Source organism: Ursus arctos, unplaced genomic scaffold, assembly GCF_023065955.2.
Source record: "Ursus arctos isolate Adak ecotype North America unplaced genomic scaffold, UrsArc2.0 scaffold_3, whole genome shotgun sequence".
Taxonomy (NCBI): domain Eukaryota; kingdom Metazoa; phylum Chordata; class Mammalia; order Carnivora; family Ursidae; genus Ursus; species Ursus arctos.
In genome coordinates this window covers 14,186,017-14,207,852 of record NW_026622985.1, presented here as the reverse complement: position 1 = coordinate 14,207,852, position 21,836 = coordinate 14,186,017, and the positions used below count along the sequence as shown (strand labels likewise).

The 21,836-nt window shown below is 43.5% G+C and overlaps 1 protein-coding gene across 2 annotated transcripts in view; it reads right to left on the bottom strand.

Moving 5' to 3' along the window:
* Positions 1 to 21,836, bottom strand: part of VPS41 (VPS41 subunit of HOPS complex) — a 169,633-nt gene that overhangs the window by 15,320 nt on the left and 132,477 nt on the right. For both annotated transcript variants that reach the window (XM_026502942.4, XM_044385612.2), the window contains 8 exons: positions 21,003 to 21,095; positions 15,971 to 16,098; positions 14,424 to 14,568; positions 12,477 to 12,518; positions 12,281 to 12,331; positions 10,010 to 10,147; positions 2,708 to 2,762; positions 959 to 1,099 (listed from right to left, as the gene is read on the bottom strand). In XM_026502942.4, coding sequence (XP_026358727.1) covers positions 959 to 1,099; positions 2,708 to 2,762; positions 10,010 to 10,147; positions 12,281 to 12,331; positions 12,477 to 12,518; positions 14,424 to 14,568; positions 15,971 to 16,098; positions 21,003 to 21,095 — 793 coding nt within the window. The remainder of the gene's footprint in view (positions 1 to 958; positions 1,100 to 2,707; positions 2,763 to 10,009; positions 10,148 to 12,280; positions 12,332 to 12,476; positions 12,519 to 14,423; positions 14,569 to 15,970; positions 16,099 to 21,002; positions 21,096 to 21,836) is intronic.

Here is a 21,836-nt window from a genome sequence, read left to right as displayed (position 1 = left end):
GTAGGAATGTTATTTTGTCCCCATTTTACAGGCAAGGGAAATCGGCTGATTAATTCGTTCCGGGCCACAGAGCTAGCAGGGCAGGGCAGACCACAGGTCTGGTCATGATGTGTTCTATTTTACCCATGCTGCACCCCCGGCGGTCCGTAAGTTACAGCTTTGTCACGCTAAACTAGACTCTCCAAGATGCATGTGTGCGTGACGACCTACATCTGAATCTGACTTGAGTAACATTATCTTCTTGTAGCTCTTATGAAAAGACGGTTATAAGAGCAGTTTCTAAAACTTGAAAATCTTGAAACAGATAAGCAAGCCTTCTTCCTAGAAAATGAAGGGAAGGAGGGGGCAGACTTTAAACCAGTACTGCCAGTTTCTGAATCACTTCTAGATCTTCAAAAGAGGGCTTGGGTTACTGTCAGGTGACCTTGTATATCTTTCCAAAATGGGAGACACGATGGAGGTGGTCTCGGGGAGGCAGCACCCACCGCCCCGGTGCCACACGGAGGAAGTGAGGCAGGACAGAGACCCGGTACTGGCACAGCAAACGTCCAAACATGGCCACTGTCCAGTGACAGTCCTAGGTTTCCATAAAGAGAGACTGGTAATTTCCAAAATAAATGGCCCTATATCCAAACTGAAAAAAACAAAACTGAGGTCACATTTATTCAATTTGAGTACAGCATGTAGGAACTCGCTTCATGGGGACACGGAAAATGAGTACCATCAGCTTAACCACCTGTTCGCCTGCACATGCAGGTAACCCAGCATGATGAGGCTCCGGGCTTCTCTGCACAGGAGGAGTGGTGGAAATCGTTACAATGTACCTCGCCTGTTTTTGTTATAGATACACCACCATATTTTTCACCCAATGTGTCTTGAGGTAATTCTTCCTCTAGAGTCTAGTTAACCGGACGTATTGAAAGAAACAGGTCTGATCGCGGATGGCTTTTCTGCTTACGTGGTTTGTCGATGGAATATAAAATCAGATCTTCCCAGAGTTCTCCATCGTCTTGCTCCTTGGCAAATTCAATTGCTTTATCAACATCATGTAACTCCTCCATGATCATCTTCAGGGCACTTCGGCTATTCCCCATTCGGCCTAGCAAAGATGTGAGAAAGACTTCATTTAGGATGCTTTCATAAAACATTTCTAAAGAAACAGCATATCTCTTGTTTACGTATCTCTTGAAAACTAAGACAAAAGCATATTTTCTTATGGGACATTAGCATATACCATTTATAACATGGTGAAATAAGGATCTCCTATTTTACTGGGTGTTTCCTTTGTGCTGTACACTCTTTAAGTAATGCTTCATATAAATTACATCATGTAAATATCACTATAATCCTACAAGGTATGTTCTATTACTTCTACTTTATGGAAGAGGACGTAGAAACATTAGTAACTTGCCAAGATCATACAGTTGGAACTGGAGCCCAGGTCTGTCAGATTCCTACTTCCGTCCGACAGACCTGTATTTCTTTTGGATATCTTCATACCCAGATACAGTTAACACTTTTAAAGGCTTTGGAGCCATTCTGCCTCTCTAAGTAGTTTTGGATTTGCTCTTTTGATACACTTTGTGCCAAACACAAACTCAACTATCAGAGGACCACCTCATTTCCTTTTCTTCCAAGTTTGGGGGAAGCCTTCCAATAACCCTCATTACGTAAAAGTATTCACCAACTATGCTTCTATTTGGTCAGTTATCTTTACACACTTTGCTCATTGATCTACTGGCATTTTAACGGCTTTAACAGTTTCCCTGAGTTTTTAATACAGTACATGTACAAAGCTTTACTCAGCAGAGGGACGGCAACTGAATCCTCATTCTGAGCACCCATTATCAAGGGATACCAGCTGGCTTGTGAATAAAACAATACCCAACTTGTTATACCTTCTATAGCATTTTGTTTTTCCAACAAGTATTATTCCCATTGTTTAGGTCTTAAAAATGGTTAATTTTTAGAATGTGTATAGGATTTTTAAATTTTTATAACTTCAAAAAAGGAGATTATGTCTCCCTTTGTAAGTTCTCTACTTGTCTACTGAGACGATATGACATGACGAAAATGGACTCTGCTGGAGTATTTTCTGGGAAGAGACGCTGGAGAAACACCTCATGTTCGAACTCCATGTTTCTGCTACGAATTACCTGCATAGAGCTTCCTTGGGAAACCTTCAGGCATCTACACGGCTTTTATGCGAGTGGTTCATTTTGGAGGAAGGTGAGACATAGAGTGTGACATATATGGAGACGGCGCCAGAGGCCCAGGGACAATGGAGAGCAGGACGATACCAAAAAGTTCTCTCTTCCATATTCAACTGCATTCTCTCCGGTTACATAAGGTGTGATTAGTGACAGTGAACATTATTGTCTACCAGGATGATGGTAAAATAAGCTGATAATTTTTTTTAAAAAATGAACAAAGCCGTCAACCCCTCTACAATTTATCTGTGAGGCGTGAGCTGATACAGGTTTGTTTATTACGCAATATTCAGACGTTACTTCAAGAGCACTTATTAAATAACGCTTCTTTCTCTACTGAGCTGTGAAGTCCCCTTTTCTATGCAATAGATTCTTACCGAGAATAGGCTCTACGCTTTGTGCGACTCTGGTGTAAAACCTATATCCATTCTTAGACAACGTACAGGACGTTACCACAGTGTTTTCAGCTTATGGGGACCCAAAGTAAAGCTACTTACTCAGAAGATAAACTGTCTCTTCTACGAAGTTTCTCTGTTGACAGATCTCAAGAGCCTTTAAGTAAAGCAGGGTAAAAATGTTACTATGGGTTACCAGACAGGGATAAATATTAATAGATTCACTTCAACATACGGGTTTGAAAGTTAGTTTCCATTGCCTTCCTTTAAAAATAAAACAAAGTAAACAAACAAAACACAAATCTTGGGTTTTGCTGGTGGCTATCTTCAGTCCCCTCTCAGGGGCCGGACCAAACACGATTGAAGCAGTAACATATCTGAGGTTTGTTTTTGTGCTGTGAGCACAGGCAGAAAGGCTACTTTAGGTTTTTTTTTTTTTTAAAGATTTTATTTATTTATTCGACAGAGATAGAGACAGCCAGCGAGAGAGGGAACACAAGCAGGGGGAGCGGGAGAGGAAGAAGCAGGCTCATAGCAGAAGAGCCTGATGTGGGGCTCGATCCCATAACGCCGGGATCACGCCCTGAGCCGAAGGCAGACGCTTAACCGCTGTGCCACCCAGGCGCCCCTACTTTAGGTTTCTGCACAGCACTGCGCCCCACCTAACTCCCCGTCCCGGCTTCAAGCTCGGGGTCCCCACACTGGAATATAAGCTCCGGGCACGCTTTGCTGTTCACCGCTGCATGCTCCCAGCAAGGGGCAGACCACGGCTTGGGAGACTTCTGATGCATAAATAAACACACAGATCCACAGAATATTTCTAGAAAACTCTGCTCAAGCATCTGTCAGAACTTGAGAGGGGGAAAAACTTATCTGACCATCAAGAAGGATCAAAAAGGAGGAGATCAAGTAAAGAAACGAGGACTCCATAGATGACTGCATTTCCTTGGGCATTAGAAACAACACACGCTGTGGTTATAAATAACCGAATAATTCTAAATGACCTGGCACACATTTACTGCACACTCTGCCGGGCACTGCAGGGTCAGGTTGGATGGAGACGCAAAGAGGAGTCATAAAGATGCTGCTGCCCACGACAGGGGAGGGGGGTGGAGGGAAGGCGTGGGAGCAGCATGCAGCTCCCCAAGGGAGAGCAGGCTCCGGGGAAGCTCCCAGAGATGCCATAACCCCCAATCCCATGACCAGGAGAAGTGTGAATCGAGGGCCGTGGGAAGAGACACGGGCCGTGGGCTCCAGTGTGGCCCTCTAGTAAAAAGCGTCACAGCAGAGGTGGCATCTGAACTGGGTGCAGCATGACGAGTAAGCGATCACCAGGAAACCTCACCTCCCATCCCACCTGTGTGACCTCCCTACTGCGGTGCTCCGCTCTGACTTCCAGCTGAGACTCTTCGAGAATCTTCACTGTGGCCTACGAGACATCCAAGACCTGCCCTGCCTTTCTGGGCAGCAACCCCTCCCTCACATCCTGCTCACCCCTCCACGGTGGTCCCTCTGCCTGGAATGCTGCCCTCACTCCCTACCCTCCACCCCTGACGAGTGCTTCAGGTGATGACTGCTTGGACCCCACACCAGGCCAGGTCCCACAGAGTCACGCTCACCGCAACTTGCACACCAGTCACAGGAGCAGTTAAGGACTCCGCCGCCCGGGACCACGTGACTCCAGCCCTGGGCCCTGCACGGTGCCTGGCTACTTGTGGGTATACAATACATAATTCTTTTAACTAGATGAGCAGGCAGAAGAGGTCAGGAGGAATATCACGGGGTGGTGAGGTTAGAATAGTCATTTACCAACAACCAGCCCACGGTTGTTTTAAAAACAAGAACCAAAGCGATAAAAAGAACAGCATAAGCTCAGTAGCTCTTTCAGCTCAATGACCCATCCTGGGAAGTAACAGCAGGAGCTGGTTTGGACATTTTAATTTTTGACCTAAAATTTTTTGTGTAGAATTTATATTTAAGTGTGTCTGGTTGAAGAGTAACAATGCTGATCACAGAAATCAATGCTGGGGGAGGGGGTTCCTGAACCACACAGAAAAGAAGGAAAGAACACCTTACTTTACAATTACAGTGAAATTAGGGTGGAGTTTGAAGTACACAAATCATTTAAATGAGGAAGTGAGAAGATGGAAGGTCACAGTGAAGAGGACACTATTAATTCAATTACTCACAAGACTTCTTTAACAGTTACGTGGCAGACACAGCCAAATTGTCCCCCAATATCCTTTACCCATTTCTAGAGTAGTAGGATTTTAGGTGGGTGTGTGACTCCCCAGCCATGGGAGAGCCGTGTGACTGACGTCTCCACAGGGAGGAAATACCAACGTGGTAGCTTCTGGCAATATTCTTTAAGAAGCAAGGCCAGTCATTGCTTTCTTATTTTTAGTCCTAGAAACATGAACAGTATCATATTACACCACAAGGTGAAGGTCATAAAGGTGAGGGAACGAGAGAAAAGAGCCCAGGTCTCCGACCGCGTGGCTTGCCCAGGACTTTCCTGGGCCAGAAAACCAAACTGCTGCTCTGTTGAAGCCACTATTATTTTGGGATTTTTATCACCATAGCTGAACCTAATCCTAACACTTAGAAAAATCTTCATTCGTTTTGATTAAAAATACGATTTATCTTATCTCTATACTGTCATGCCCATAAATCGGTCATCCTCATACACAAGCGAACTTTCTTACCTACTCCTTACCTTTCTAGAATGACACCAGAGCAGAGACAGGATACACATGTGAGAAGTAAACAGTGAAAGGAAACAGCAAAAAACACAAAGTTCAGAGGACCTGGGACCATTCCAACAAAAAATTACTGAGAAACCAACAGAGTGCCTTGATTCACCTGAGCTTCGAGAGATACAGATGGACATCTGAGCGTCCGAGCGAGACCATGTCGTGTGCAGATGGACAAGAAAGTGTGATAGGAGTGGACGGGTAGAGTGTTTAAAGAGTGTGAATAAAGATGAGTTTACTGCCTCAATTAGTTTTTACTAAAGGGTATCTAGAAATCAATTTTGTACTTGGAAATTTACTGACACTTTAAAGTACCATTCAGGAGTTTCCAACAAAACCACCCCCCTTCTCTTGAACATTTGCAAACATCCTTCCCTCCAACAACACAGACTTTGTAGTCCGCAGGCTCACCTGAGCTAAGACAGGAGCTATTCGTTACTGGGGCCATTTTAATTTGAATTAAAAAGTCAGTTCCCCACTAGACACTTCAACTACTTAATTGCCACATGTGGCTGCTGGCTACCTTGTCAGAGTAGCACATTTTCATCACTGCAGAACATTCCATAGGATGGTGCTGCTGGAAGCTGTTAGGATATCATCAAAAATGACAAGTCCTATGAGAAGAAATGTCTAAAGGCAAGTCTGAAGTCAAGAAGGGTCTGGAACACAAGCAGATGTGTAACGCCAAACTCAAAGATAATCTAAGTCTCTGAAATTTGAGTTTCAGAGATTTTTACATGTTTTATGTCTAGTTTCTAACAGTACTGAAATTATTCTTTTTTCATATATGAGAAAGCAGAGACTCTAGAAAGCTCTAGAAATTTTGAGTAAAATATAAAAAGAAAATATTTCTGCTACACGGAATTTTTCTATTATTGACACAAGTGAAGCATAAAACCACGTTTCCCTAGATTCTTGGATGTTCCTGGGCCACAGTGCTCCCTCTAGAGGACAGAGTAGCGAAACTAGGATTTTTAAAGTCCAGAGGAGGGAGACAGACACAGGCACACAACATGGAAAGGGAGAATCATAGTAAAAATAGAGGTGAAAAGACAGAATTAGAACAGAGATTGAGTAAAAACTGATGCAAAAGTAATGTTTTAATTTTCCTTTTCCTGATTTAGTATAAAGGCAAGGAACAGAGTTAGAGATTTGGGGGTAACTAAACAGAACCTGATCAACTATAAATGAAATAAGGATTTCTACCCAGCCTTGACTCAGCCTTTGTTTATCTAGTCTTCTTACATGACATTAATGGGAATCTGTACAGTTGCACCTCCCAGCTTTATTCCTGCAAATTCATAACTACTTTCAACTTGTAAATGCCACTGGATGATGAGAGAAATCATAAATTCAGGTATGAATTCCCAAAGCTGCAGAGCCAATATTCTGCTTCTAACTATTCTAGGCATAAGCAAATGAGATTTGCAAATGAAAACTAGTACCTGAAGATGCCTGGAAATTATAGAAAAAAGGACAGTTTAACAGTTTAAAAACTGATGTTTTTCATGATTCTTGCAATACTAAGGAATACCTTTTTTTTTTTAAGATTTATTTATTTTAGAGAGAGAGAGAAAGGAAAAGAGGAGAGTGTGTGTGCATGAGTGGGGGGGAGGGGCAGAGGGAGAGAATCTCAAACAGGAGCCCCATGGGGCTGGATCCCCGGACCCTGAGGTCATGACCTGAGCTGAAATAGTCAGATGCTTAACAGACTGAGCCACCCAGGTGCACTTAAACCTGAAAAATGATTCCTCACCATTGTGGAAAGAATAGGGGACCTGACTTCAGAGATCCAGGTTCTAAGTCTTGGCCCTCTGACTTCTTAGCTCTACACTCTGGGTTGTTTCTTTCAACGCCTGAAGACTCAGCTTGTCATGGATAAAATGACTTTATCCACCTACCTGTGCTTCTGTAGAGATTAAATAAAAATAAGGTACATGAAAGCACAGCGCATGTTATAAAGCACAGCGGAAACTCCATAAATGATTTTTATTGTCTTTTTAAACGGCTGTCAGTGTTATAAATTCCTACCACCTCTGTATCTCCTTTAGAAGGAACAATTTCATAAAAGCTTATGATTAATTTCGGGATTTATGAGTTGTGGTGATTTTAAATCCTGAACTCTGGTCTTTGATAAATACTGCCACTTTGGGAATGCCACTTTCTTAAAGGGCTTCTGATGTGATGGCAGGATCTCTACAAAGTTTTTGACCAAATATTGATTGTGGGATTTCAATCAATTCAAACTAAGTTTGACTGGGATTCTTGACAATTTCAACTAGCTGTCATTTGAAATCACCCCTCCTCTCAGCAATTTCCCAAATCCCCACGAAGGCAGACAATCAGAGGAAGTCAGAGCTGCTCTTCTGCCAGAAGTGAATTATCAACAAGGGGGGAGAGGGTCAACGTGCTCCAAATAAAGCCCCGAAACCTTAAACACTTCCCATTTAAAATAAGTTCTAAAAAGGTAGATTTTTTTTTTTTTAAGATTTTATTTATTTGACAGAGATAGAGACAGCCAGTGAGAGAGGGAACACAAACAGGGGGAGTGGGAGAGGAAGAAGCAGGCTCATAGCGGAGGAGCCTGATGTGGGGCTCGATCCCAGAATGCCGGGATCATGCCCTGAGCTGAAGGCAGACGCTTAACCGCTGTGCCACCCAGGCGCCCCTAAAAAGGTAGATTATTGACTTATTTTTAATAGCATGTTTCTACCATTACCAGCTCTAATTCATTTGTTTCAAAATTCCCTTTCAGTGGAAAACGTGAGATAACTCTAAAAAAAAAATACTGAAAACATTATCAGTTTCACTAAGCTTCTGTTGAGTTCTTTTACATGCAACGGATTCTTCAGTGGATCACAGAGAAGAACTCTAAAAGGTCTCTGCGATGCTCTAAGCAAGGTCTATGTACCAGAAATGCCATGTGTAGGCCTGAGATTTTCTGATGCTCCTCTTTCAGGTAGAACGGCGTGCCCTCTATTGAACACTACTAGCCGCAGGGAAAACTGTAACAAGATGGGCTGAAAGTGCATGAGAAGCACAAACATACTGGAATCGGGGTGGCGTCTCTGCACCCGAGTTTCGTGGATGGGAAGGAGCCCTGGGTGGCTGCTGGTCACAGCTGTGCGGCCCTGTCTGAGGAGTCAACCAGAGATGCCCTGTCCTCCTGGAAACAAATGACATTTCCCCAAAAAGTGAGATACAGATGAAGGGACACTGTTCAAAGAATAAGATTCTCACTCTTTCCCCCTAGATTATAGATTCTGTAATGAGAAGAGGGAAACATTTGCTTTTATTTTTAGAGTAAGATGATGAATTTCCAAATTTATTCTTGAGAAAATGTTTTAGGACCCAAATTTAAAATGAATTTTTCATAAATTAATATGCAGTCAAGATATTTTTTCATTAACTGCAGATTTCAAAAATCTACTGAACTGAAATTGGTTCATAACGAATCCAACGCATTTATCAACGGGGCTGAAGAAGCAACTATAAAAGTTGTCAGCACACATAAACAGCACGTTCTCAATCTTTTTTTTTTTTTTTTGAAGATTTTATTCATTTATTTTGAAGAGAGAGTGCGAGCGGGAGGGGCAGAGGGGGAGGGAGAGGGAGAAAGAATCCAGAGTGGACTCCACCCTGAGCGCAGAGCCCCACGCGGCCTCGATCCTATGACCCAGAGGTCATGCCTGCGCCGAAACCAAGAGTCGGACGTGCAGCAGACTGAGCCACCCAGGCGCCCCTCAGTCAACCTCTAAGGGGTCAAATACATTTTTTTGTTTGGTTGATACATACAGCTGACTACAAAGGGCTTGCTATTTGGCCACCTGAACTTAGTAAGATACCTGTTAGATCGCATTCCAAACCGTACGAAGAACCCTGGGAAACAACACTGGGGGCCGCGGACTGCCCAGTTTCTAGCATGTATGTGGTAAGTATCAACTGTATTCAAACAGCAGGCCCATGAAACTTACTAGTTCATATGCAGCCCTGACTAGAATCTCGTACGTATTCATTTATTCATACACTCCCTCACTCACCATGCAACAAACATTTATAAGTATCTGATGAGTGCCAGCTGCTGGGTTTACTAAAGTGAGTGAGACAAACTATCTGTCCTTGAAGAATATACAGGATAGGGGGAAAGAGACTAGTAATTTCTTATAACAGAATACAGTACAATAGAGAAATGGAACATAGTGTGAGAGAGAAATATAGAGACATAGAATGTGGATGTGGAGAGCAGACAGGGGACAGGACCTAAGTTACTGACCCTGAGTCTGGGGCAACCGCCCTGGCTTGGGCTAGCCTAGGTCTCCCTCCCAGTTGATCGCAGGCCCCACTCTGACCCAGTAAACTGACTCAGACTCCTGACATTGTTTTTGCTTGGTGGTTGATTGAGTCCTACACCCTGGATTAAACCTTTCTTCTAATTAAACCTGGCACAGAAATGCTTTAGCTCCTCAATAGAATCTCAGCCAAAAGGACCTCCAATTCTCATCAGAATGCCCCAGCAAAACCTCCTGCCTTGAGAGCAGCGGTCACTCCTTGGACAGGGATGGATGAGCGACAGGAAGACGAGAATGGTCCACAGTTTACCAACAAGGACAATTTCTTCACCTGAAGTGTGCAGGGCGAGGCTGTGACTTACCTTTTCGAGTGGGCAATGGGTACTATCTCGGAGAAAGGGAAGTAAGTTTGGTCGATCATATTCAGCATAAAGACTGATCTGTTTTTCATGGTAGCGCTGCCCCTTATGATGGTCTCTCTTAAAAAGCTTATGCAGATACTAAAAAGAACAAAGGAGTAAACCATGAATATAAAAATAAGAAAAGCAAGACCTGTTTAATGTAATCAGTTCTAAACAGCCTCCATGGAGAGCCTGGGGGAAAAGCAGTTTTCAGGAAAATGTCTCGGCAAAGGGAAAGTGGAAAGAACACCTTCAGGAGACAAGGACAATCTGATGCTCTCTCGAGAATGGCCTCGAGTGACTTTGGCTCCATAACTGACCAGCCATACAACCCGAACAAGTCACCAACCTCTTTGTGACTTAGTTTCTTTATCTGCCAAAACCTCTTTGGGTCGTTGTAAGGATTGAATGTGTTGCCACTTGTAAAACGCTCAGATCCATGTTGATACGCTTGGCATATACTGAGCACCAGAGAAATGTCCGTGAGAGCTAATATCCTCACCACCATCTGCATGGCTTCAGAAATAAAATGCCTCATTAGTGGCCTTCCTGAATCCTAAAAATTCTCATCTTTTATGTAAAAGGGGTATAGTCATGGGATATGAGAATATTCTTAAAAACTCAAGCAGCAAGTGCTGAATTATTTTTCATACATTCTGCATCTGCTCTCTGTTAAGTCTTGTTGAGATCTGTGTCTGCAATGAAATGCTGCCTCTCCTGGTGACATCAAAAGTAAAAATCAAGACAAATACAGACGTTCTGAACCCATTTTCAAAACTGATTCCTTTCCTTAGCTGTCTGAAAAAGTTAATGGGCCTCAAAGAACGTAATTCACTTTCTACTCAGAGGCAAGATTAAGTCTATCAATATATGATGCATAAGTTAGAAATCGATGTCCAAAGTGTAGTTAACGTTAACTGTAAGCAAACACCCCACAAACCCCCAGAGGCGGGAAGCCCAGATCGCCACAATCACAGAAAGCACATTCGAGCGAGGAACCGCGCCGCAGTCTGCCCCTGAAGCCGGGACGGTATACAGGTGAGCTGGCGTCTGCCCGCCACCGCTGTGCATGGTCACTAAACGAGTCTAACCAAGCCACCTGCACACAGAGAAACGGCTCCCCAGGGCCGGGAGGGGGCCGAGAGGGGCCAGCCCTGCGTGGTGCTCTGACGGAGGCCCGGCCTCTGCGCCCGCACCTGGGTCAGCGTGTGGGCCGGACACGCGGTGCCGTTTCCCAGACGGGCGCGCAGGCCAGGGAGGCTCTGTCACATCTGCCAAGGCAAATTTCCAGAGACACTCCGTGGCCTGACAGGGAAGACGAGCCACCTGAGAGGGGGTCTGCCACCGTTTCAACTGCACACATCACACCAGCACACAGACACCCACCGCAGGCTGCAAGTCCCTGCTTCATGAACGAGTCCCAAGGGGGCCAGCAGAGTGGCAGCTGCTTGGCTAAGCACATCATCTTGAGATGGCCAACCACGAACAGCCACGGCATCTGCACAACCGCTGACCCAAACAAAACGGAAAAAGTACCTTGCATTCCTGTCCTGGAGTCTTCAAAAGCTTGTGTAAAACTGACTTCTGAAGGAAAACACTATCCCCGGAGCCTCCTCTTGGGGTGCAAAGAGTGGGCAAAGATACAAGAGCCCCCATCGAATTTGAGGCCCACAGTCCTACTGGACCCACCGATCTTCCCTGCAGCGTTTCCTTGTATCATTTTTAAAGGACATAGAAAACACGCACTCCCGCTTTATTCCCATGGTGACAGCAATGCAGAGAATCAAGACGTCTAGAACAGCAGGCCTTAACAGTACTACCCCCGAGACCAGATGAGAGAAGTGGGATTAGCTAGCGTGAGGGTGAGGACAGAAAAATGAGGCTCTGTTCTTGGATCCTTCCGTGGTGTTATAATTTATGACGTAATTGTATTCAGTGCTGACTACACAAGCAAGGTGTTGGACACAGCTTGGCAGCACACACATGAACGTGACTTTTTTTTTTTAACCACAATTCAATTGGGAGTTAAAGTTAAAGTACCTGATCCGTAATTAGTCCCCAGCCAGGCTCAGAGCCTCTGCCACATGGGACTAACTATGGACTATTTTTTGTGGTCAAACTTCCGAGTCGAGGGGTGACCTGAGCGAGCTCACGCCAATGCCCCACACTGGGACTGAAAGGCGGCTAGCCCCCTAAGCAGTCAAAAGGGCAAACGAAGATGGTCATGCTCACCACGTGCTGCAACTCTGGTCTGTCTTCCAGTTCTTCCACTACCTTTTTAATCTAGAGAGAAAAGACATTTTTAGCCACTGATTTATGAGGACGCGACCATAGCTGCAAGATTATCAGACCAACAGCTCTCCTCTTTGTGGCTCGGGTGTTGCCAGACACCCCACTAGGAACACACAGAAAAACAAAAGACACTCACTGAAATTTTGTCTTCGTTGTCCAAAAGCATGTCAACAGCTTTCTGCAATAGGAAGAAAAAAAAGCCAGTCATTGACACATGCTGTGTCCGCAGAGAACCCACACGGGATGTGCTATGCGTGGGGTCACGGTTACAGGTGGGTGGCTTCTTTCCGCACGTAAGGGGCCCGTCGCTTTGCAGCAGCCCTTAAAGGAGAGATCTGCAAAAGAATGCATTTTAATGTGCGTCTTGGTCTGAGACCTATGTGTTTTGCCTACCACTAAAACAGCGTCCTGCTACCACTCCTCAAACACAAAACATCTTGTCTACACGTATTCTAGCCTCCGTGAGGTCGGAGATATGGCCACAAGTACTCCTGTGACTCTCACCGGTTACACAGAGCGTGCTGGTCCCTGGACCATGAAAATCAGCTTTGCTTCCTGCCACCCGCAGCCTCACTGAATCCCTCTACAGACTTCGCAGATATAAGGAGCTGCTCTTCTGTGGCGAAGAGGGTAAGAGCCAGAAAGAAAACAGATAGCTAAAGTCTCGTGATGACATAAAGCGTACAGACTTGCTGTGTTTACTTCATTTACCATGAACATTCATGAAACACAAAGGAGACCGTGTCTGTAACAACCGGTGGTGGGAGGACAGCCCACCAGGCTGAGTGTCACCCATCATAGCTGGGTCCTGCTCCTGACTGCTACCACCTAGCTGGCCGCCCCATTTTTTTGTTTTTCTCTAAAATAGGAGGATGTTAGAAGAGATTATCCTTAAGGTATCTTCTAATTAGAAAACTGTGAATCCTTAACTTTGGCTCATACTCTTGAACAGCAAGCAGTTTCGGCTCGTTCATCTTTCTTCTACAGCTACCTAAGCTAAACTCGGCCCTTGAGACACATGGCACGGAGGGCGGGTAGGCATAAGGGGAGAATGGATGTGGGGAAATGTAATTAACTTTTATAGAAGCACTCCATTCTCTTAATCATCTTTTGCAGAGAAGCAGAACCTCTGCACCTGAACTTCTTCAGAACCACACTAATTCTTTTTAGATCAGCAGTCCCTAAGGACTTAAATCATTCACTATGAAAAAAGGACTAAAAGCATCTTTCAGAAAAAAAAAGTAGATTTAGCTCCTATTTAAATTAAGTTTGTGATGACTAATCTATAGGACATAATATATACATAGTATACATGCATACATACACACATAATATAGTGCATAATACCCTTAAGTGCAATAAAATAGAAAAATCCAAGTCATCCTTTTGGAAGCTTATAGGTTGTACTCTTTAACTAAACTCTCAATTTTCTGAATGAGAAGTATCAGGTTTTATGAACTTCTTTATTTCCATCACTGTCACTTGTTAAAACGCGCGTGCATCACACACACACACACACACACACACATGCGCGCGCGCGCCACTGTGAGCTGCGGAGGCTGGGTGCCCTCATTAGTCAAACGACCCACTGTCTGAATCTGTCGTACAATAAAATAACACATCCCACGTGGCTGAGCCCAGTGGAAACGCCACATGCTAAATCTGTGAATGCCAACGAAAAAACTCACAATAAATGGATCAAAATAGAAATTTCCCTAAAATTTTAATCCTGGGACATACAATTAAGAGAGGTAAATGAGCCAAAATGTATGGCTAGTTTCTTTGTTTCTATGAATTATGTGAATTATTTTACTAAAAAACAACTTCACACACACACACACACACACACACACCCACACACACCCACGCTTTTCAAAGTTCCACATCAGGTTTTGATTGCTTTTATAGAATAACCACGTCAAGTAAAGGATTCATAACATCTACTGAGGAGTGGTGTGCTGAACATGACTGGCATACAGCCAAGCTATGTGATTTAACTTCTCCCCCAGCATCTGAATAGATCTCTAATTATTAAAATGTGAAACAGTAAAAATAAAGGGTATTAAAATAATAAACACATTACCTCAGAATCAAAATCCATTAATAAAACAATTTTATCCTTGATAGAACTGAAAAGATTATGCTTGTGGATCAACTGGAAAACATCCTTGTGTCTTAATGTTAAGTATATTTCCAGAGCATTGCCATAGTTTTTGTCATAGGTGTACCTGGTAATACAAAATTTTTTACATTAATGTTCATCAACGCTTCTAATTAAACACACACATACACACATGAATCATCTTTTGCAATACGAAAAACTGAAAAATTTGTTCAAACAGAAAAGTCAACTTTATTTGGAAGATTATTCCTTGGGACTTAACTATATGTGACCAGTATATACTTCTTTCTCAGAGCCTGGCTTCCCACTGCCCCCAAATTTCAGAAAACTGACAATGTTCAAGAAATAAACATTTTCTTTTATAGAAATTCTCAAAACTTCTTCATAGAAATCCACATACCAAAGAAACTATGACCCAAAATAAAGGAAATTCTCATTCCAATAATAAAAAAATTCAGTTACAATTTTTACAAGCAGTGTTCAGCTGGCAAATGGATTATATCCCCAAAGCTTATTTGTGAGGGGCGTTTATAAAACCGACACATGTTTTTCTACTGAAGCACTGTTTTTCACATTAACTCCCAAGCCATTTCCTGAAAACAAACTGAACCTAAATGGTACTGTGAGCCCATTACTGGTACGAATTACCAGTACAGCTAGTACTACAGAGCCCAAGGAGTATCTAGGACAACATTTCCAGAAGGAAATGGTCAGTGTTTCTACTCGGAGAGTGACTAACAGCCCTGAATTCTAGGCCGCTGTGGTGCACCTTTCTTGGTCTTCACACAAGATGTAAGCAGACGGGGGAGGGCTGGTGTGAGGTGGTGGGAGTGCCAAGGAGGGGCTGAAGCAGGAACCACCCTCTTGAGCTTCCCTGCAGTACACTTCTCTCTCCACTAGACCAGAGCTCTTCTAGGGCACGACTGCATCTTGCCGATCCCTGAATCCCAGGCGTACAGGAGAAAGCCTGGTCACCAAAAGTACCCAATACATAGGAAAAATATTCACCAAGCTTCCATTTTCTGAGCTTTTAGTGTCGGGCACAGTGCTTAATTAGTTCTTAATTACAACCTCACCTTTAAGCCTTGAAATCATCCCATCAGGAATGTATACATTTTCTAGAGAAGGAATCAGGTCTGAGACCTTACCTGACATGCAGATCCAACAATGACAGAATCCAGAGCCTCCCTGGGAAACCAATGTTCTTGTGCAGTCTGCGACCTGGCGCTCTTCCCTCTCTGAACCTCTGCCCCTACGTAGCGCTGCTGACTAGGGTTCCTCTCCTCTGGGAAACAGACTACATTACAACTCTACGGTCTCGCACATTTTCCTCATCTGCTGGTTGTTCACTGAGGTTTATAAGAGGACATTATTAAGGGTGAGCATAAGAAAATGGTATGAAAGCCTCCCTGCTCTGCGTTCTCCCCATTCAGAGTCTGCTAGATCTAAAAGATGAAAAACTTTTCACGTAGGTCGAATTGGAAAAAGCAGCACTAAATTCTACTCACAAGTCGGCCAGGGTTTTGAGCAAGGTCCTATTCTGACTATCTTTCTTCAGGTGGTCCCGAACCGCTTGAACGATGACTGAATTGTTGTACAGATCTCCAGGCCATTCTCGGATCAGAGTGGCAAAACCCTAAACAGAACAACAGAACAGCACTCCTGAAACAGAGGAACAATCCATATAGTTTAAGCAATGCCTATAAGTATTCATGTAAACAGACAAAATAACATTATGACTAAAACTCTGGTCCGTGAACATATCACCACTTTTCAGACTCTGGGTTTGGGGGTGGCAAGGGAGGCAGAGAATTGCTGCACACGAATCTCCATTTACCGTTCCTGGAAGTGGGTGGCGCCGTCCGTGTCTGCTCTTACTTATCTGATGAAATGCACCAGTAAGAAAGCCCCCCTGGTTCCTCCATAAAGCAACGCTGTCCACACAGACTTTGGCTCTGACTTGCTCTAACCTCGGTCCAGACTAACTAAAACATTCAGATGTCACCTTGAACATCTTGAAGATACTGTCCAAGTCGGTCACTCCCCCCACCGACCTTCTGTGCCCTTTGGGTCTGGCCTCCCGTGTGCACGACCGTACACAGTGGCTTGTTTCCACAGCAGAATCACTGGCACCCCACCTTCAACAAGTTACCATCTTTGTTCTCTTTTTTTTTTTGTCCCCTTTCCATTCTTGCCTCTGAAACCTAGTTTTGTTCAGGGGGTTTGAGACTTTGGCTCAAGTCTTATTCCCTAGCTGGCTCTCAAATTTTGCAGTTCTGATAGAAAACCCTAGATCCTTCAATAGGATCCTGTTTCTCTCCTACGGTTCATTCCTGGCCAGGATCCTGGGCAGCCTCTGCCCTCCTGATTCCCAACTTTAGAGCTCAAGTTTTATAACTCAGAGTATGGTACGGTGGTTTAACTTACTGATCCTTGGCAGCTTGTACAGAAAAACCTAGGACGTGTTCAAGACAGCAAACAGAAGTAAAAATCTTCATGTTGGCAAAAAAAATCATATTATTAGTATTAAATATCTCAACTAACGCTTCAATAAACTACTATGAATTTAGTGAAGTGACACTCAGAAATGAAAACAGCACGGCAGAATGTGCTTCTGCAGAGTACCAAGATTTGGTGAAAAGAAAACCACAAAGAATCAGGATTACAGTCCCTATTAATAAAGTCCTACCCAAGTAAGCCTGGAAAGGATGGCAAGGGACTAGAACAACAGGCAACACATCTTCCATTCAAACTGCAACCTTCCCACATAAGAGCAGGATTGCAGTTTGATTTGAGAGATGTGGGGCGGGGCATCACTAAGTAAAGATGATGTATTTTATAAAACCATTGAATCAGATCATTAAAATGTTCTTTGAGCCAAAACGATACTTTGGATTGGGTTTCTATTTTAAGACCCTGTAATGTATATGATAAAAACATCTGAAAAGATTCCCACCCAAACACTGGCAGCTCTCAGTGGCCCTGAGACCAGAAATAATACTGTTTGGGAAGAAGGAGGCTTGGCTCCATTTTCTGTTTCCCTCATTCATGCGACAGCCTGGCAGTCGGTACTGCCGTCTCCTAATACAAAATAAGACAAAATGACCGGTCACACCGTGTGACAAAAACATGATGCCTCCAACGCAAACCGACAGAAACACTTCCCACATTTCACGTCAGGCTCTTCTCTGCTAAACTGGCTCCGTATGCCCTTGAATAAATGTGCTAAGAAATACTGACGCAATCAGCCCTGTGGCCTTTACTATTCATCAGAGGACACGGTTTATCAGCGAGCTGCTATGACCGAGCGGGTGAGGTCAGAGAACATCTCAGTGCCCATCACGGTAAGTACAAGGCTGAAGGGGTTCCCTGAGTGAAATGCCATGGCAACTGTCCCACTTTTAACGTGCTTACATATGTGTCATTAAAACTACGAAGCAAAGTTGGACTCTCTGTGGCATCCCGGTGCGCGACCAGTTGCTGCACGGCACTTATAAAATAATTCCACTAGGCTGTAAATAAAAAGACGAAGCTATCCGCATTTCAGTAGAAACCTCACACCAACAAGTCAGGAAGCATCATTACCTCCAAGTAACCACTGCCACTTCCTACGTTTCTAGGAAGAAAAGAAAATTAAGAAGCCAATATTCTAGAGAAGTGCAGCTGTTTTTCTAAAATCCGGCCTTTAGTGTTGTTTAGTAGCACACACAACATGTGATCAGAAGTGTTGCTGCAGAACACTGCTCCCTGGTCAATTATGTGACAATTTAACTCAAAATTAAACACGAAACTAAGAATGATAGAAGCTAAACGATTTATAAGAGTTCATGACAACAAATTATTTATACCTTCTTAACAGTACTGACCAGGCAGACACCCTGAAACATTCAGGAAAAAACATTTACAAGCTCTAAGCTTAAGTCATGCATATTCCTTTCTGTCTCAGGCAACAGTCTTCCAGACATGAATCAACAGGGTAACGTTAATGATACAGAATCTAAAATGGTTTCTTGAAAAAGTTGAATTAGGTGAAAGAATTATAACAGAATCAAAAAAATAACAGAAGTGCTTTCTCATGGTTAAATTGCATTACTTTAAAAAGAGGACAAGTATACCAAGCTTCAGTATGTCTCAATAAAATTCATACTTTTCCCCATCATTTTCACAGAACACTCATAGTTCTCTTTCTTTGGGAAGATGTACAAAGACGGAATATTTATGAGAGCCACTCTATGTACCCAGAACATAATGGCAAGAAATAGAAGTCCATTACACATCTTTATTCACTGAAGACGCCTTTTCCAAGAACTATGGCCAATAATGGCCTCTCACCAGATCTTTTGCAGAACATAGCACTCTGCAAACGTCACTTATGTTCTAGTTGCTTAAAGCTTATCGATATCATCTCCCCTCTCAGTCTATAAATCTACTGAAGACAGGATGGTGTTTTTTAAGTTTCTGTTGGATCCAAATGAGTACTCAGCCCAGTTCTAGGCCATGGTAGGTTCTAAATAAAGCTATGTTGAATTGAACTGAATAGGAAATGAATAGGAAGCATGTCCCTAGCCTCCACCAGCTGGTATCCAACACGAATGACAGTTATTACCATAAACTCTTCTAGAAGATGTACATCTACAGATCTAGAAAGAAATAGACCCACGTGGTTAGAGCAGATTGGATTATAACATGCAATAAGAGAAAATGAGAAAATGTTGCTTCCATTAGTATGCACATTAATGAAGTAATTTGTTCAAATTTAATTCATGCTGAAGCACTTAATCCCTTCCTATGATAAGAACACAGGCTTATAAAAGTAAAGGAACTGTACAGATCACACATGCTTCAGGCTGCTTGAATCTTCCGTATCCAGAAACACCTGGTTGACGATAGCTGACCAAACACCTGAGTTAGCTGGTACAGGACCACTATCATAGTAAAGGTCCCTACAGATCTTTAGATCTAAAATTCACCTCCAAGTTAAAACGTAGTAGCATTTGCCATATTACCCCTCCTTACGTTGACTCCACTATTGGTAAAAAAGGACCCCGACAAGGCATTAGTGTTCAGTAGGCGCTCAGAAGCTAGACATTCCCTTCCTCATTCCCCCTCCTTCTGGATATATTCATCTTTTCGCAAGCCACCTCAAATTCTTGTGCAAACAAGGTCTTCCTTATCTTTACAACCTAACACCAAAATACAAGAAGGCGATGACAACCTATAGCATACCACGGCGCACTGACATGAACACTCGGCACCGGGTTAGGCCGTGTGGATGGACGAACGACGACGAAGGCGGGGCGGAAGCGGAGGAACAGCAGCCCCGGGTCCGACGGCTCCCAGTCTGTGCAGCCGCCACTCACAGCTGTGGCGAAGCGCTTACCAGCCGTGTCTAGAGTCTGCCCACCAGAAAGCTTTCCCTCTAGTCAGAGGGAAGAAGGTGGAGTCTTAGCCACACACTCTGTTGACAGCTTTACTAGAGCACCCAGCACATTATATAACAATTTGTTTCTGTCATGGTTTCTCAACCTCCATTCTGTTGACATTTGAGGACCAATAATTCTTTGTCATGGGGGGGTCTCGCGTGTTGTAGGAGGCACTGGCCTCCACCCATTACACTGCTGTCAGTAGCATCAATGACCTAGTCACGACAACCAAAAATGTCCCCAGACATATGTCCCCAGATATATGTCCCCAGAGGGCATATTCAAGCCCCTGTTGAGAAGTCCCGGTTTACACGTTCATGTGTGACTTGGACCACAAGCTCCCGCTGAATGCGTGTCATCTCATCCACACCTGCGTGCCCAGGGCCTACCTCGTGCCTGCAATACAGCAGATACCACACAGGTATTTTCTGAATAAAGGCGTGTTAAACCAACCAACTTTAATAATTATAATCCATCTTGGGTGCATACAAACACCAAATTTAAATTCAAATCCAGGCACACCTATTTTTTAAATGTACGCCTGTGAACAAATTATTTAATTTCTTTAATCTTTAGTTTCCTCATCTGTAAAACTGGATATTACCATTTCTAGTGTCGTCGGGAGTATAAAATCGCAAAGCGCACATGACAGTGGGGAGCATATAGACGAGGGATGTAACTACTGCCTTTCTCCCTCATCAATAAGCAAACAGATCCCGTCCAACCCCCTTCCCCATTCCTGCCGCCCCCATTTCTCTTCACTCCTCCTTGGGCAAACTTAGATCTGGGTCTCAGGCTTCAAGCATCAACAGCAGCTGCTATTGTATGTACAAAATCACCACACAGCACTTGTCCTTTTTCTTTAGCTTTCTCAAGGAGCCACACGAAGTAGCTTTAGGAAACCATAAAGGAATTCTCCAAAATGTGCACGGATGAGAGGTTTTCACTGTTCACAGAGACATGAGCTGTCATGAGAGTGTCACCTCAGTTTCATCCGTTACCCACAAACTGCAAACCTGCTCCCTCTCGACTGCCTGCTCTGCTGTATTAGTTTTCTCGATTTCTTACCATTTTCCCATTGAAAGCAAGTAAATATGACCACGTCGGAATGCCGTACCTCGTAATCACTTTCCAAAAATTCATGTAAGATCATTTCATAGATGAGTGGTTTCAGAACTGGATCTCCTCTTGGCAAGTAAGGACTAATAGCCTAGGGAAGAAAAAGGGAAAAAAAAATCGTTTCAGAATGGGAAAACAAAACTAAACTCCAATTATGCAGCAAATATAAAAATACAGACCTTCCTCAACCTACCGTAGGGTTATGTTCTAACAGACACGTCAGAAATTGAAAATATCTTAAGTCAGAAATGCACTGAAAACACCTCCCCTACGGAACACCAGAGCTTCGCCGAGCCCACCTTATATACACATGCTCATGCCACGCATGTGAGCCACCCGGTGGGCAAAATTGTCTGACACATGGCCTATTTTAGAATAAAGTGCTGAATATCTCATTTCGTTTACTGAAGACTGCACTGAAAATGAAAAGGAGAATGGCTGTGTGGGTACAGAATGGTTGTGAGTGTGCGGGTCGCTGACCCTGGTGATGGTGCCAGGAGCCGCGGCTCGCTGCCCCTCCCGGCACTGCGACAGAGGATGGTCCCCTGTATCACTAGCCCCAGGAAAGATCCAAGTTCAAAGTGCAGTTTCTATAAATGTGTATCGCCTTTGCACCACTCTAAAGTTGAAAAATCGTAAGCTGAACTACTGTAAGTAGGAGACCATCTGTATATTTCTACTTTTAAAATGTAACGCAACAGTACTTTGGAAAATTATTATGAAAAATTCAAATCAACTCTACCTTCCTAGAACACATTACAATATATTTTCAAAAGTATATGTGAAGTGTATATATGTATGAATGATGAATAAAAAGACTGCCTCAGTTAAG